The sequence below is a fragment of the Dromiciops gliroides genome, chromosome 4 (genome assembly GCF_019393635.1).
Source record: "Dromiciops gliroides isolate mDroGli1 chromosome 4, mDroGli1.pri, whole genome shotgun sequence".
NCBI classification, from domain to species: Eukaryota; Metazoa; Chordata; class Mammalia; order Microbiotheria; family Microbiotheriidae; genus Dromiciops; species Dromiciops gliroides.
In genome coordinates this window covers 220,917,661-220,935,748 of record NC_057864.1, presented here as the reverse complement: position 1 = coordinate 220,935,748, position 18,088 = coordinate 220,917,661, and the positions used below count along the sequence as shown (strand labels likewise).

The 18,088-nt window shown below is 38.9% G+C and overlaps 1 protein-coding gene across 3 annotated transcripts in view; it reads left to right on the top strand.

Moving 5' to 3' along the window:
• The window catches only part of AFMID (arylformamidase), a 55,522-nt gene that overhangs the window by 21,510 nt on the left and 15,924 nt on the right, over nt 1–18,088 (top strand). For 2 of the 3 annotated variants that reach the window (XM_043962785.1, XM_043962784.1), the window contains exons 2-3: nt 120–226; nt 1,500–1,590. In XM_043962785.1, coding sequence (XP_043818720.1) covers nt 170–226; nt 1,500–1,590 — 148 coding nt within the window. In that variant the 5' untranslated portion in view covers nt 120–169. Of the gene's footprint in view, nt 1–119; nt 227–1,499; nt 1,591–18,088 lie in introns of those variants that run through there. The other variant, XM_043962786.1, reaches the window with a different exon arrangement.

Sequence of the window (18,088 nt, the reverse complement as noted above, 5' to 3'; positions counted from 1 at the left end):
CCAGTCTCTTTTACCTCCCTCCACCCCTCCCGCCGAAGGAGGGGTCAATCTGAAAGTCCGCTACTCCCACGCTCTTGGCCACGCAGCAGATGACCAGAGTCCCCGCCTTCCTTCCCTAGATCTTAAAGCTCTGCAACTGCAGGCTTCCAGCCTGACGGTCAGCCAAACCATGGCAGTTCTGCAGCTGAGCCCCCGAGAATCGCCCTGGAAGGCGTTGTCCAAGGAGGTAGGAGATACTTTGCTGAGTATGGATGACTGGAAGCGGGGAGTCCGGGGGAGCCTGGGGCTGGAGGGACTAGCCAAAGGTGCCGAAAGGTGGTGAATTGATTTTCCCTTGCTTTACATGCTCCCCATCTCCCCTATTCTTTTAAAGTCATTTGTTATCTCAGCCTGGATTCGCATGAAAGCAGAAATGGTATTTTTTTTAAAGTTGCAGATGGCCCTAGATGAGAGAGAAAGTTCTTATGTTGACAGATTCAGGGTGCAAAAAAAGACCTGCGCAGGCTAAAAGGTTGGACCAAATCTAATGGAATTTAACTTAACTAAGGATGATTGTAAAGTTCCACACCTGTCTTCGAAAGATTACTACCTTCAGTTGGGGTTGGGGGAACCATTTTTTTTAAAGGACTGCAGGCTTAATCCAATTTATCTGTGTGACTTGGAAGCTCTTCTCCCCCACCTCCACCCCGAAAAAGCTAAAATAAAGTTAGCCTTCCTTGTTGGCAGCCATAGTGTCCAGATACCTGTCCTGTATTCTTCCTTGCTCAGACCACATCTGAACTATTATACTGAGTTCTGCATACCACATTTTAGGAGCAAGGATAAGAATCTGGAGTTTCCAGAGAAGGGCTACCAGAGTGGTGAAGGTCCAATATGAAATATTGACCAATATGATCGTGCCATATGAAGATCAGTTTGAAGCAACTAGTAGCATTTACCCTGAAGAAGGGATTTAGGAGGGATGTCATCTGTCATGTGGAAGAAAAAAGTAGACTTGGTCCCAGAAGGATAGAAGTTGCACTGATGTAACTTTCTGTTTGATAAGAGGAAAAATTCCTCAACAGTTTGAATTATTTTGGAATGTCCTGACTCTGGAGTTTGAGAATTCCCATATCTCAATCACTGCCATTGTTTGAGGATCTAAATGAAATAATGTATGTAAAATGCTCAAAATGCTGTCAATACTCATTATAATTATTACATTATTACTATTTTTGACTAGGATTGATGGGTGGAGGGAATCTATAAAGAGATAAATTTAGGTTTGATGGTAAAAAAAAAGCATTTCCTAATGATTAGAGCTGTTCAAAAGGGAAATAGATTGCACTAGGAAGTCGCGCTTTCTTCCTAGTTTAAGGTCTAGCAAAAGCTGGTTGATTATTTGTCTAATTTATTGCAGGGGAAGGAATGGGGAAGGAGCTACCTTCAGGTATGGGTTGGGTTAGTTGGCCTTTGAGATGTCTTCTAACTCAGAAATCCTGAGCCTCTGTGTCCCATAGGACCTGGAGAAGCAATATTCCCCCAGCAGATGGTCCCACCGATTGAATGCTGAGGAGGTGATAAAAGCTCATGTTCAAGTGGGAACAGAAGGTAAGGGCAGCAATCTCTTCTCTACTGACTGTTTCTTGTGGGTCAAAATATGCCTGGAAAAGACTAGATGAGACCAGAGAATCCTGTTTTTCTGAAATTCCACAAATGTGCTAAGACCTGTATAATCTATAAGAGGACAATTAACAATCTCTCCTGAAAGAGTTAGGCAAGGTTTAGAATTATGTGATACTCTCCTACCTTTCAAGTTTTAACAACTTCTACAAATAACTGCCACCTGAATAGTCCCTGTTGAAGTGGGGGATGAGCAAATACAAAATCTGTGAACCCAGGTACCTTACCAAAGGCCAAGGGAACTCCTCTGAGGCCTGCAAAGGTATGGGATTCCCACTGTTTGCTTTTTTGGACTCCCTTGTTGAATGCAATGTTCCATTGTGTGTTTTACTATTGTTAATAATTAAATCGAGTCAAGATGTGTGTGTATCAGATTGGTGATTTTTTTTGGCTCTGAGAACTTCCTCGCCCTCATTACAACCATCTAAAATTGGAGTTGCCTGGGGCACTGAGAAGTTGAGATTTTCCCCCCAATTGTCACTTAGCCAGTATGTTCGACTACTGAACTTCCAGGCTGCCTCCACGTAAAATCTTTTATTCTGATAAGTTTTCAATACTTTGGTGAATCTCATTTATATAACTGGAGGTATTCTGGGATGTTAAACCCAAGGGTTGATAATAATTAATTTGTTTTAATCCTGCCAAGATCACTCTGTCCCTGCACAAAGAACAATGCTCCTACCTTCTCCACTCTAGAAGTGACCTGTTTTGCCTCTTGTTAAGCAGGTAGAGTTAGTAGGATGTTAGATCCGGTTCATTTTCCCAGTGGGCTTGGATCTGAGTCAAGTCTAATGATTTCCCTTTATTACCTGTTGTGCTGAATACATAGTGTGTTCAGCAAATGTTTGTTGTGGGGGGGGAGCAGTATGCTTTTAAATCCTGTTCTGAAGAGATTCATAATTTTAAAATATTTAGAAAAAGTAGAACAGGTTCCACTCACAATTCTGGCAAAAGACAAACAGTATGGGATGGTATAGGGTAGGACATAGGATGCTTATTCATGCTCCCTGATTTTATCTGGAGAGAGGAAGGAAGGAGGACTGTTCACTACTGCTAGAGAACCAGGCAAGAGAGGTTTTGTGTGTTGATGGATAAGGCATCTGCTTCCCCCACTTCTTCACACTCCTGACAGAGGCTGGAAATCAGTCAGGAGACAGACAACCAAATGGAAGGAGGGGACAAGATGTTATACTCATCTATGTACCTGCACGTTCTCTTAGAGGAATTCAAATTCCTTGAGAACAGGAGCGGTTTAAAAAAAATTTGTATCTCTAACACACTGCCTTACACACAGTAGGGATTTAACAATCTCTTGTTAAATTCTAATTGTTGAGGTAAGCACCAAGATCTTTGCCCTTGATGAATTTAAAATCTAGAAAATTAGACCTAGATATTAAATAGTACAAAGGAATATTTAAAAGGTTTAAGAAAACGTATTAGGAAAGTTCAGAGGAATATGCTGTACATACACACATAACTCAGATCTACATGACCTCTTATGCAAAGCCTCTTATATAAACAGTTGTATAGAATATTAATTATCTGAGGTAAATTTGTCAATTCAGCAGATCACTGTTGAGTGCAGGAGTGGGGGGAAAAAACAGGCAAGGTTTTACACAGAAGAAAACATTTAAGTCAACATTGCTTCTGTCTGGGTGTGCCTGGCAGTCACTTAATTTTGTTGTTCAGTCTTTTTCAGTCATGTCTAACTCTTTGTGATCCCATTTGAGGTTTTCTTTGGCAAAGACATTGGAGTGGTTTGCCATTTCCTTCTTCAGCTTATTTGACAGATGAAGAAATTGAGGCAAACAGGGTTAAGTGACTTGCCCAAGGTCACACAGCTATTGTGTCTGAGGCCAGATTTGAACTCAAAAGAGGGATCTTCCTGACTGCAGGCCTAGCACTCTATCCACTTTGGCCACCTAGCTGCCCCAGCAGTCACTTAACAAATGTTTGTTAAATAAAAGCTAGGATTTGAAGAACAGATAGGATTTGAAAAGATGGAAATGAAGGTAGGGAGAAAGGGGACATTTCAGGTATCCAGGAACAAGAAACTTATGAGCAAAACCACTGGAAAATGAGAACAAGCCATTTCATAGAATTTAGAATTGGAAGATCCTCAGAGGCCATTCAGACCAACTCCTTCATTTTACAGATGAGAAAACTGAGGCCCAAAGAATGACTTGTCCAAAGTCACACAGTTAGTAAACGTCACTTGCTAAAGTGAGTTGAAGAATGTCTTGGTGATTCCCTAGCATACTCCATCATACAAATGTCTGATCTCAACTCCTTTCTCTGATCACACTCTATTGACTAGAGGCAAGGGGTTATTACAGTAGTCTAGGTGAGAGGTAACAAGGTCCTGGAGTAGTGACCACTTGAGTGGAGGGAAAGAGAAACATGTTAGAGGTGTTGTGGAAGATTGAATGAAAGAAACAATGTACTTACTACATGGTTCCAGATGTTCTTGGTTGTGGATAACATTGTGTTGATGGCATCAAGTCCTAAGGCAGTTGTAGAACTTTCTGGAGGAGATGAGATCACTCTAAAGCGCTTGGCCTGTCCATCTGCATGGGAAAGATCAAGTGGATGAAGAACGTCCATTGCCAAGATTTTAAGGTGCATCTAAATGGACACACTAACAGTACAGTATATCTGAGACAATGGACAATGAATTCAGGCCCAGAGGTGAAATAGAAGGAGGCAGGTGGGATTGCTTTTGGTAAATTACAAAAACACTTCTGTTGACACTACCACCACACCAATGCTTCCGGTAACAGCCAAAGTCCATCTTTTCAGTACAGACATTTTACAAGTGTTGCTTTATGGCAAGAAGACACAGAACACTAGTGTATCTGAAGAACTAAAGATGAACGTCACACAAAAGGCAATGGGAAGGTGCATGGTGGGTGTGAGTAAGCAGCCACAAATAAGGAACTATAAGGAACAGGAGTAAAGGAAGTCATGAAGGAATTATATGACTGAAAGATGATGTTTTGGTCACTTGGTGAGAGCAAGAGATAATAGGTAGATGCTTCACTTGTACCATCATAGTTTCTGGGAAAAGTAAAGAAGGCCTCTACCATGTTGGCTGGACAGCACATGTTGAACTTTTGGGAAGACACAGATAAGAACCCACAAAATGGTCAGGCATGGTTAGGTTATCATCTATGTGGTTGGAGGGAACTCCCAAATTGATGAGATCACAAGATACATTTGAGTATTCTTAGGGAATTATTATTCCATGTTTGAGGCTGTCAGAGTTGGTTAAAAAAAAAAGTGAAGCACTAAATGGTGACTCAGACTCTGACACAAGAGGGTTTTAAGAATCACTGTGCCATTCTGATCATGAAGGTTCTTGAGAGATGTGATCCTCATAATAAGCTCATATCCTCAAGACTAAAACTTGGTCAAAATATTGGCAATCCATGAGAGAACTAAGGGTACGAGATGTTAAGTGGGTTAGACATCTATGTCTCTCTCTCTCTATATATATATATAGTCTATATATATGACTGGAGTGAGGAAATATGATAATTGAATGATTGTTTTTTCTTTTTTATGGAGTAGGGCATGTTTGGTACTGTCTTTTACTACCAAGTTGTGATTATTTTATCTCATGTTTGTATTTTCCTCTTTTTATTATACACTGATTGACTTTGTGGATCCTATATACTAACTATATATTATGTTTATCCTATTTGATTACTTGAATATTACCTCTGCATGGATGACTCCCAAATCTATATAACTGGACCTAAGATTTCCCTTTCACTCCAATTCTATAGTCAGCTGCTAACTAGATAATCATTCCTGCATGTCTATAGGCAGCTCAAACTCAACGTGTCTAAAATGGAATTCATCAGTGTTCTCTCTTCCAACCTACTCTCTCCTCCCAACTTCCATAGTTTTATACAAAGACTCCACAAACATTCTAGTCACCCAGGTTTGTAATCCTTGACTCTTCTCTCTCCCTTATCCCCTCTCTACCCCCATGTTCAGTCAATTGCTATCCCATGTTGATTTTTACTCTGTTAAGGGCTAAAATTCTAGCTAAACTGTCTAAAATATCTAATGAGTGGTCGCCAATAAATTATAAGCTTTAGCAAGAGTTAGACTTTTAAGCATTTATTAAGGAGAATAAGAATTTGGTAAAGAGAGAGAAAAAGGCCTAGATTCCTATCTATTAAAGGGAGAGCACATTTCTAGCTCCCTTCTCCGCCAGAGTCCAGAGGAAAGAGAGCGAGACTGAGCGCCAGTCTCTTCCTTCCTCCTCCCACTAGCCCGCGTCACTTCCTGACTCCTGGTCTTGCCCTCAAAGACCTTCCCTTCATGGGCAGAACTCCTCTACAGTAAGTATCCAGCAGGTGGCGTTATTCCAATCGTTACAGTCCCCCCTGTTGTTCCTCAAGAAACAAAATGTTTCCTTGACGGAACAGTAAAAACAATATGATAACTATTGCTAACTAATAATATGTGAACAACAATATAGAAAAGGAAGAGAGGAAAGTTTTGTCCAGAGGGGCGATTTTTTTGTCCTCATGAACCGACGCTTTGACATTAGTCTTGCAAAGGGAGGGCCTCTGCAGAGAATACATGTTACAGATGGTGTATATTATAACAGAAAGAGAAAAAAAACCAACAAAAAGAACAAATCAAAACTGTTCATTTAAAGTCTCTGAAAGTCTTTTCTCAGATGTCCTCTAGGTGTAGTCGTAGAATGGAAGTCTTTTCAGGGGTTGATGTGTGGATGCTGGTAATCAGCCAGGAAAACTTCCTACAAAATTGAGCTTAACACAACTTTAAAATAGCTTTGTCAATAATCAAATCAAACAATGAAAGTTCTCAAAAACATGTCTAAGGGAATACAGAATCTTAGTTGTTACACATGAAACATATAATAAAACAAAAATTGAAACATTCTTTAAAATTATAATCTTACTATAGTCCCCCCTTATGGAGGGTAATTGAGAAGACAATTGCTGCGATATTAATTTTTAAAAATAATTTTTATCTTTGTTTCATCACTTTTTGCATCATCTGCCTAATTATCCTCATGCCATTATGAGAAATTAAAAAATCTAATATAATTGGTAACAGGTGTCAAGGCCAAATTCAACACTGTATTTATCATGACACCTGAGATAATTATGGGGGTTACCATAAAAGAACAGAGAAATGATGGGATATGAGCATTCCCACACTTGAGCAATATGTACTGCCCATACAGTATGCCAGGCTTAAAATAGGTGGATGGAATATATGTCCATGCCACCGAACATATTGGAAGAAACTGAGTCAGACTTAATCAGATGCATGGGATTGAGATGTCCATGGCATCAGGCATATAGGAGGGAGCATAGAAGCCAGGTGTAGAAGTGAGATGGGTGGGATGAATACTTCCAGCCATCTGTACAATATTGTGGGGAAAAAGAGAATAAAATATTAAACCAAGAGAATCCAACCTCAACATTTGTCAAAAGCCGTTCCCTCGGCCATACCTTGACTTCATGCATGTCTCCCCTCATGTGACAGTTCAGTGTCTGCTCTTGCATGTATTCCTCTTGTGATTGGATGGCATCTTGGCCAACTGGCATCTGATAACTCAGAATAAAGGCAATTAATGTCTTAAATGATAAGTTCCCATAATCCAAGTCTCATATGGATTTAAAATTGAGGATAATAAATGATTGCAAAAAATGTAAATACATCTTGACTCAAAATATAATACATAATTATGCAACAATTTCAAATAATACCCTTTTTTTTACTTAGTATACAATTACTTTTGTGAAAAATCAGAACATACTTAAATACAAGTTAAAGCACAACAGAATCTCAAAGAACTTTTTTTTTTTGAAAATAGAAAACTTTTACAAATGTTCCCCTCTTTTTTTTTTTTTTTTGGGAATATGCTTATCAAAAATAATACTTCTAGAATCAATTTACACTTGCCATGGCAACCAATTTGCCAGGGAAATGCTTTAAAGAGTTTGATCAAATAATCAGTTGAGAAAAAATAACAAAAACAAACAACTCAGAATATGGGAGCACAATACTCCTAGAATTAACATTGTATAATAAAATCAAAACCATCTTGCAATGTTTCAAAATTAGATAGACAAATGAATAGAAGAAAATACACATTGAACAATAAAATACAGTGAAATTCAAACTAAGGAAATCTAAATGAATATGAACTTAATATCAATAAGAGTATTATAAAATATAAACTTGATCACATGTCTATAAAAAGCTTTTACAAATATTATCCTTGTTTTAGAAACTAAGTATAAGACACAATCTCAAAAGCATTAAAATCTCTATGAAAATAAGCCTATACCATTAATTCCAAAATGTATATGTAATAGCATAGAAATCCTATGTAACCTCTGAACTGACATTAATAATCTGAGTGAATTCAGAACACTCTTGATTCCGATATCTAAAATCCCCAATACTCATATCAGTACCTTGCTGCTTACTTCTACATTTCTGTACAATATATACCCTTCCATGGCAAAAGAAGCGGAGTCTTGAACTATGGTGATGATTGTCATTCTTATTCAGCTTAAGTTTTTCTTCTTTAACCCCTCTATATTGTCTGTCAGTCTTTTCACCATACAAATGCTTTATAAGATTACTAATTAAAGACAAAAGCAGGTTAGCAAAATTATGAACAAAACGAGTATATCTGGAATTTAAAGGGTTTTCTAAGGTTGTCTCAGAAGCACAGCCAGGCTGGGGAAGGGCTGAGCCTGAAGCTGCAAATGTAGTTAGAGAAAGTTGAGCATGCGCATCAAATCTCTGGACTTCCCAGGCCGGGGAAGCAATGGGCTTGGCCATGGGAGGAGTAGAGGGTGGGGTTTGGAGAGGAGGGGAGGGACCAGCACAATTTGAATCAGACTTGATTTTGAACTCAGGCCTGGATTCCTCTTCCCCCACTTTGCCTCCAGGTGCTAGGGGATTAAAAACTTCTAGAGGGTGGGTCATTGCCTCCAGGCATGCAAAATTAGAGCAACAATTAGTGTTAGAATTGGGAAAAGCTGCAGGAATCTCTTCAGGTTTCTCTGAAAAAGCATGGTTGGGAGAGGGAGTGATATTTCCTTGTGTGAGTAAGTTGCTGGCTCTTTTAACAAAAATAAAAAGAAAAATAGAAAATCCACAAAAACAAAGCATTAACATGATCTTATCCCCCATTTGTCTGGTTAAACAGACTAAAATCAAAAATAGGGTAATTAGGGAGTTTAAAAGGTCCATTCGAAAAAATTTAAAGGAAAACACAGCCAGTGCGCCAGTACTTAGCAGTTAAAGGGAGAGGGAGGGGAAATTTCTTACCCAACCAGCAGATCAGAAGACTGAGGGTTAGCTTTCCTCTTCGTGGTCAGCCATCTGTTAAGGGCTAAAATTCTAGCTAAACTGTCTAAAATATCTAATGAGTGGTCGCCAATAAATTATAAGCTTTAGCAAGAGTTAGACTTTTAAGCATTTATTAAGGAGAATAAGAATTTGGTAAAGAGAGAGAAAAAGGCCTAGATTCCTATCTATTAAAGGGAGAGCACATTTCTAGCTCCCTTCTCCGCCAGAGTCCAGAGGAAAGAGAGCGAGACTGAGCGCCAGTCTCTTCCTTCCTCCTCCCACTAGCCCGCGTCACTTCCTGACTCCTGGTCTTGCCCTCAAAGACCTTCCCTTCATGGGCAGAACTCCTCTACAGTAAGTATCCAGCAGGTGGCGTTATTCCAATCGTTACAACCTCCAATGATGTTTAACCAATCTCTCCCATTTTTTCCACTTCTCTGTGCCCTCTTGTCTGGGCTTTTAAATATAATATCCTTCAAATTGGTCTCTATTTCTCAGTCTCCATTTTCCAATCTACCCTTTGCCCATCTGCCAAAATAATCTTCATAAAGTGCAGGTCTGTGTCCTGCCCCTGATCAAAATACTTCAGTGGCTCTCTATTATCTCTAGGATAAAATATAAATTTAGTTTGTCACTTAAGCCCCTCTATGAGGCAAATAAAGATTTGGCAGAATTGATTTTGTCATGTGAATCAAGGCAACAAGAATTATTGTTTCAGCCATTATTTGACCATCTCATATGGCAGGACTCATAATTGTTGTTTGTCCTTCGTTATTGAAGAGGACTGATGACATCCTGAGGTGATGTCTTGACTCAAGCATGAATTGGATTTAAGTGAGGCAGAGTTGCACAAAGTCATCAGCCTCAGGATTCCAGAGATATCAAAGTCTGGTGGCAAGACAAAAGTCAAGATGACTGGCAATGATCCAGGATGCAGTGGATGACCTCAGTGTCTTTGATGTTTGGCCAAGCTCTAAATGCTCCACAGAGCTTGCTTTAGCCAATTCCATGGCCATTGGAACAAGGTGTTCTCATCACTTGCTTGGGGTAGATATCCACCTAACTCACCTACAGGTTTGGGGTCTATTGGTTACCTTCAACCTGGGTTAGTCTGTCATTCAAGATCGTTTCACCAGGATATGGCCACTGCACATATGCTACAGCTTCTTGGAGCCAGAGGTGAAAGTTAAGTGACAGGTGGACACCAAAGGTGAATGATCAGCCCTGAAAAGGACTTTTCAAGCTTTCACAATAGAAGTGCCAGTCCTTCCTGAATACCCCATACACCCCAGGAATCATAATAAGTATTTGCAAAAAAGACTCACAAACAATTATAATTTACAAACCAACATCATTGGCAGAGGATAAAGAGATAGATGGAATTCTGTGAAGAACTCAGTAAGATCCTCCAAATTAAATCAGCATCTACCTAGATATTCTGTGACTTCAATGTAAAAGGATGGATGGCAAAAAAAAATATTTTTAAAAATATGGTTTAGAAGTAAGGAATGAAAGTTGTTAAAGTCTTGTAGACTATACAGAAGCCTCACACTTATATATCAAGAATTCTTTATTAAAGAAGAGAAGTGGAAGGTGTTAGAGAGCATCCCCCCAAATCACCAAAATATAGAATTGGGGTGTGTGTGTGTGTGTGTGTGTGAGTGAAAGAGAGAGAGAGAGAGAGAGAGAGAGAGAGAGAGATTGTGTTTTTGTTTTTGTTTTTTTGTGAGGCAATTGGGGTTAAGTGACTTGCCCAGGGTCTCACAGCTACTAAGTGTTAAGTGTCTTTGGCCGGATTTGAAGTCAGGTCCTCCTGACTCCAGGGCCGGTGCTCTATCCACTGAGCCACCTAGCTGCCCCAAGAGAGAGATTTCGGGTTCCAATTTTTATCCCTCTTTTCCTCCCTCCCTCAGCAATTTACTAAGGCAGTAAACAATCAGATATGGGTTATACATGTATGATTATGTAAAATATTACCATATTTGTCATTTTGTACAAGCAAACTTTATTAAAAGAAAAAAAATGAAAGTGAAAAATAGCATGCTTCAGCATGGATTCAGGAGGACCTGAGTTCAAATCCAACCTCAGACACTTGACACTTAGTAGCTGTGTGACCCTGGGCAAGTCACTTAACCCTCATTGCCCTCCCCACACACACAAAAAAAGTCCTTTGGGATTGTCTTGGATCATTGTATTGTTGAGAATAGTCAAGTCATTTATAGTTTAGAAGATGTATTCTTAACCAAATAAGGGATATAGGCAATTACAAAGAATAAAATAGATAACTTTGATTACATGAAAATGAAAGGTTTCTGCACAGATCAAATTAACAAATATTTAGGATAAGGGAAATGGTTAATGGGGAGGTGGGGAATCTTTAGATCATATTTCTCTGGTAAGGTTTTGCTATCTTATATATATGTATGTATACAAATTATGGTGCATGAATGTAATGGAATATTACTGTGTTGTAAGAAATGATGAATATGGTAAATACAGAGATGTATGGAAAGAGTAACATGAATTAGTGCAGAGTATAAATAGAGCCAAAAAACAATATACATGATTACAACAATATAAATGGAAAGAAAAATCACACACATACACAAATCAAAAGTGAGTATAGCAAAATTATAAAGTTTGAGCATAACTTGAAAGAATAAATATAAGGCTACCCCCAGCTTACCCCTTTGTGGAAATGGGAGGTCCACGGGTGTTGTACATTGCATGTATTTTCAAGCTTTTTTGATGTATTGATCAGTTCTGTGGATTTCTCCCCCTCTTTTTTCTTTTTAAAAAATAGCATCTGGGGCAGCTAGGTGGCGCAGTGGTTAGAGCACTGGCCCTGGATTCAGGAGGACCTGAGTTCAAATCCGGCCTCAGACACTTGACACTTACTAGCTGTGTGACCTTGGGAAAGTCATTTAACCACAATTGCCTCATCAAAAAAAAATAGCATCTGTTATATAGGATGGCTCTCTCAGAGGAAGTAGAGAAAGGATACTAGTGAAAACTATGATGATGTAAAAGACAAAATATCAATAAAATATATATTTTTAAATGCATCAGATAAAATCCTAACTGGGAAATCCAAGAAAAATTCAGTTATCTTTTTTTTTAATCCCCAGTCATCATAGGGAGACAGAGAGATGTCTTTGAACAATGAGAGTGTCATCTGGCCATGAACCTGGAACATTCCATTGCCTAGGGACTGAAAGAGAATCAAGACTGAACCATGGGGCAGGAAGTACAGGAGCAGGAAATGGTTCCAAGAGGTCCCTTAACCAGTTCAGGGTATGGGAACAAGTAACATCTGGCTTCTCTATCACTCACTATCCAATTCCAAGTCACAGATCCAAGGTAGACTGAGGGGACCTGTACCTGGTAGTGGCAGAGAAGTCACAGCCAAAGTCAGGGACCTCAGATATGTACTGAGCAAGGAACAAGTTAAGAAGCAACAGCATTTTTGTGGTGCTGACTGAAGGAGCAGAGGATACAGTGCCAGCTTCTAGGCCAGTGAAATGATTAGGGGTGTCCCAGAACAAATGGGAGAGCCAGCCTGTAGGTCTATTGCTCTGAACCTGTAGTTCTGTTGCTTCCCATCCAACTGTTAGTAGCTAAGTCTAGCAGCAATTTACTGAAACTTTCTAATAGGGACAAAGCATCTTGCTCATGCCAAAACCTTGGTTAGGAATTTGCAGAGCTCTGACCAAGAGGGCAATGAGCAGACTTTGTCCTGGAGCATATGACTTTGGAAGCACTGAAAGTTTGTAGGTCCTCAGCCTGGACTGTACTTGAGATCCTGGAATAATACAGCATTCTACACTATGAAAGAAGAAGGAACCAAAGGACAAAAGCTCAGCCTAGACATCCTGCCCTTATCCACTCCCCCTGCCCCCATCACTCAGCAGAAGTATGCAGAACTAAATCTTAACACAAAATCTGAAGTCAAGAAGTGGACTAGAGGGGGCAGCTAGGTGGTGCAGTGGATAAAGCACCGGCCCTGGATTCAGGAATTCCTGAGTTCAAATGCAGCCTCAGACACTTGACACTTACTGGCTGTGTGACCCTGGACAAGTCACTTAACCCCCATTGCCCCACAAAAAAAAAAAAAAAAAAGAAGTGGACTAGAAGAATGAACAAACAAAATTAGAATCCTGCCATAAAGAACTTTTAAGGTGATAGGGAAGCTCAAGACACAAATCTCAAAGTCTCAAAGAAAAACACAGCATAGACCTGAATCCAATCAAAAACCCTAGAAGAGATAAAGCAAGAGATGGGTTTTTTTGCTGTTGTTTTTTTGAGATTTTTTTTTTTAAGTTTAAAAATTATCTTAACCGTATGACCCTGGGCAAGTCACTTAACCCTCATTGCCCTGCAAAAAAATTTTTTTTTAAATGATCTTAACCAAATAAGAATAGTAGACAAAAAAAAATGAGAAAAGAAATGAGAGCTATAGAAGAAAGATATGGGAAGAAAACTAACAGCTTGGAACTTTGCCAAAGAAAATAATTTCCTGAAAATTAGAATTGATCAAATAAAAGTTAATGATGCCATGAAACACCAAGCAATGCTAAAACAAAGTCAAAAGAAGGAGAAAATATAAGATATCTCATAGCAAAAACAATTGATTTGGAAAACAGATTGAGGGCTAAGTGGTACAGTGGATAAAGCACCAGCTCTGGATTCAGGAGAACCTAAGTTCAAATCCAGCCTCAGACACTTGACACTTACTAGCTTTGTGACCTTGGGCAAGTCACTTAACCCCCATTGGCCCGCAAAAAAACCCAAAACAAACAAACAAAGAATCCTTGGACTATCTGAAAGTCATGACCAAAAAAAGAGTCCAGACATATTTCTTTCTTTTTTTATTTTTTATTGTATAAATTAACCATTTATTGTTGGACTATGGGCTATAGATGTTTGATTGGGAGAAGATTTTACTGGTCTTTCAATTCCTTCAGTCTTCTTACAATTTTTTTTTTTTTTGGTGGTGAGACAATTGGAGTTAAGTGCCCAGGGTCACACGGCTAGTGTCAAGTGTCTGAGGCCGGATTTGAACTCAGGTCCTCCTGATTCCAGGGTGGGTGTTCTGTCCACTGCACCACCTAGCTGCCCCTCCTTCAGACTTCTTATGGCAGATTTAACTGTGACTGCAAGAGGTGGTATTGTAAGTCCATGCACCACCAGCTACTGTTCTCATACAGAATCCAAAATGCCAGATACTCACAGCCCATCTCTTCATTTTGGTCTTGCCACAGAAGGAGCAGATATACTTGGCATGCTGGCTAATTTCAATTTTCTTCACCATTTTTCTGAGGGATGCACCATAACATATTACATAGTTACCAACAATTCCGACCTTCTTGGTATGTTTAGCCATTTTTCCAGTTGTGGGCTGGGAGCTTGGAGAAGGGCCAGACATCATCTTTCAAGAAATTATTTTTTAAAACTGCCTATACTGTAAAACAACAACAACAACAAACGGGGGCAGTCAGATGGTGCAGTGGCTAAAGCACCAGCCCCTGAGTTCAAATCTGGCTTCAGACACTTGACACTTATTAGCTATGTGACCCTGGGCAAGTCATTTAACCCCAATTGCCTCACTAAAACAAAACAAAAAAACATTAAAATGAAAATTCTCAGGAATAATATAACCAAAACCCCAAACTTCCAATTCAAAGGAAAAACACTGAAGACAGCCAGAAAGAAAGAATTGAAGAGTCAGTTATCACATAAAATTTAGCAGCCAGTACTATAACAGAGCAATTTAGAATATAATATTCCAGAAGGCAAAAAGATCTACACTTAGAGCCAAGAATAACTTACTCAGCAAAACTTTATCCTACAGGGGAAAAAATGAACCTCTGATAAAATAGAAGCTTTCCAAGAATTCCTGATGAAAAGACCAGAGCTGTATAGAAATTTTGATTAACACTGAAGTCAAGAGAAGCGTTAAAAAAAAGACATAAATGAACACTCATATGAGAATAAAAGTTGGGAGGGAGCTCAGTTATCATCTAATTCCATCCATGCATGAAAAAGAATCTACTCCCCCCCACCCCCAACTGCAACTTATTTGACAAATGATCATCCAGCCTAAGCTTGAAAACATGAAAAACTCCAGTGAGGGAGAAGTTCCAAACCAGCTAGGAAGACAGATCCTGATAAATTGTTTACATTCTTATGAAGTGGTGATACAAGTATTCCCTCAGAACTCTATTACCATCAGAGGTCATAGAATTTAACTGGACATAGGGTTTGAGAGTGGTTTGATTATGTTTTGATCTTAAAAGAAGGATGGAAAGGGAGGAGAAGATGAATGTACTGGAGCTGGGAAGAGAGAACAAGCATAGTGAATACATTGGGAAGGTGGAAGAATGGGGAAAATTCTTTGACATAATGGGGGTCTATGCAAATAGAAATCTATGCAACAAAAAGGAAAGAATGAGAGAGAATGGGCAACTCTTGAACTTCTCTTATCTGAGCTGGTCAGAGGAGGGAAGAATACACTTACACAATATAATAGATAATTAATAACAGCTAAGAAAACAATCTGAACATAAATGATTTATTGGCTAGGCATTCACAAAGAATGGGTCAGTGGACACCCCAGTTAATCCCAAAACCCTGAATGCAGAGTAAAGCAGATTTTTATACATAAAACTCAAGTAAGGCCCCAAAGTCTTACTATAACAAAATAACTAATCAGGATGCAAAATTAGGTAATCTAATTTCTAGTTGGAGGAAAGTTGTGACTTTCCAAGTTGGGATGGGAAAGAATAAGTTTCTGTCCAATCGGGAAAGGGACAAGTAGGTTTCAGGACACTCTGTTCATAAAATGAGAGGATGTTCACTAATTATATCCACTTACATAGTAGTAGTAGTAGTAGGCCTCCATCAGTCGCAGACAACCATGGATCAGTGCCTTGAAGAACCACAGGCCACAGTGTGGCTATGCAGTCCGATAGGGGAGCCGCAGCTCCTGAGTAACTGTCTCATCCCGTGTTGTATCTACCCCATGAGGAGTAGCTGGAGTGTCCTCTCCAGGGCGCTGGCCTGGGCGGATCGGAAAACAAGCTGTTGCCCATGCAGCAGGTTTTCCCTCTCCGCGACATTGGTGGATCCAAAGGAGAAGCAGAGCCGATACAGTTTGGCACCAGTGCCACCGCAGGAGTTGCCAGAGGGATGTGATGTCCAACATCCAACTGCCTAAGGGACTCTGACTCCTGATTTTTCCTTGGGGTTAATTCCGGAAGCCTTTCCCATATATGGGTATAGCTGCAAGGCAGTGGAGGTTTAAAATCAGGGTTTCATTCCCCTAGGCGGGTTGCCTGCCAAGGCTAATGAGCCCCACCTGCCCGAAACGACTGGTTTTAAGGTGCCAGTGACTCGCTTTCGCCCCTTCTGTTAGTGGAGACAGTTCCGCCATGAGAAGGCCAGGAGTTGGGCTTCGGTTGTCAGAGGCTATTTGAGACTCATGCTATTGGAGCATTTTATAGAGAGTGGGAGCTTATCCCCACTCCCACCCCAGCATGACAAACTTTTGGGACCACTTACATATACGAAGTGATAAATAGCTTATATAATCTAGTTTCCATTGGATGAGTAATAGAAAAACAAGAAAATGGAGGAGAATGCATGTGGCAGCACAATATGGAACCAATGTTCACAAGATAGAATCTGTTTAGTCCTTCTGATTCTAAATTAAACTAACTTCATTTTATATGTGGTCTTCATTTTATCTTATCAACACAGATACAGAAATACATTTCACCCAACAGGAAATGAGGGAAAGTGTATAAGATAAAAGAAAAATAGGGAAGATGGATCAAAAGTCATTAGGAACAACACAAAATCTTAAAGCAGGAGACAGAAGGAAAAACATAAGAATAGGATGGAGGGAAATAAACAATTATAACTATGAACATGAATGAGATGAACTCACCCATAAAAAGAAGAGAATAACAAAATGGATTAGAAACCAGAATCCAACAATATGTTGTTTACAAAAAAACACACTTGAAAATAGAAAAATATGTCCAGAATTAAGGATTGGAGCAGAATCTATTATGCTTCAGCTAGAGTAAAAAAAGGCAGAGGTAACAATCATGATCTCAGACAAAGCTACAACAAAAATAGACCCAATTAAAAGAGATAAAAAAAGAAAACTACATTTTGCTGCAAGATACCACAGACAGTAGATTCATGTCAATACTAAACATACATGCATACATATATATACATATATACATACACACACACATATACATTCACACACCAAATGGCATAGCACCTAAATTCTTCAAGGAAAAGCTAAAATGAGTTATAGGGAGAAATAAACAATAAAACCATAAACTTTACCTCTTTTATATGTAGATAAAGCTAACCAAAAACTGAGCCAAAAATATGTGGAAACTGAATAGAATTTTAGAAAATTAGTGCATTAAAACCTCACACATGCAGAAAAGCAAAAATATTAAATGCATCTTTTAAGAACCATGATGCAACAAAAAGTATATTTAATAAAGGGGTTTTTTAAGCAAAGATTCAAAATTATTTGGAACCTAACTTAATCCTAAAGAACGGGCAGTTCAAAGAGTAAATAAATGAAAGAATAATTTCATTAATGATAATGACAACAATGAGAAAAATCAAAATTTGGGGCATTCAACCAAAACAGTACTTAGAGGAAATTTATTTAAACTTTATCCTACAGGGGAAAAAAATGAACCACTGGATAAATCTAAACACTTTAATCAATAACAGAATGAGAAGATAATTGAATTGGGCATGCAACTAAAAAACCTGGAAAACCAACACATTAAAAAAAATAAGCACCAAAATAGAAATCCTGAAAATCAAAGAAGAGTAACAAAATTGAAAGAAAAAATACCATTGAATGAATAAATAAAACTGAGCTGTTAAAACAATAGATAAGTAGCTAACATATAACAAGATGAAAATACTTACTAAATCCACTTCTTCAGAGTGACACCAACCAAACTACCAAAGAATTACTTTATAGAACTAGAAAAAATAAAATTAATCTGGAGGATTAAGGTCA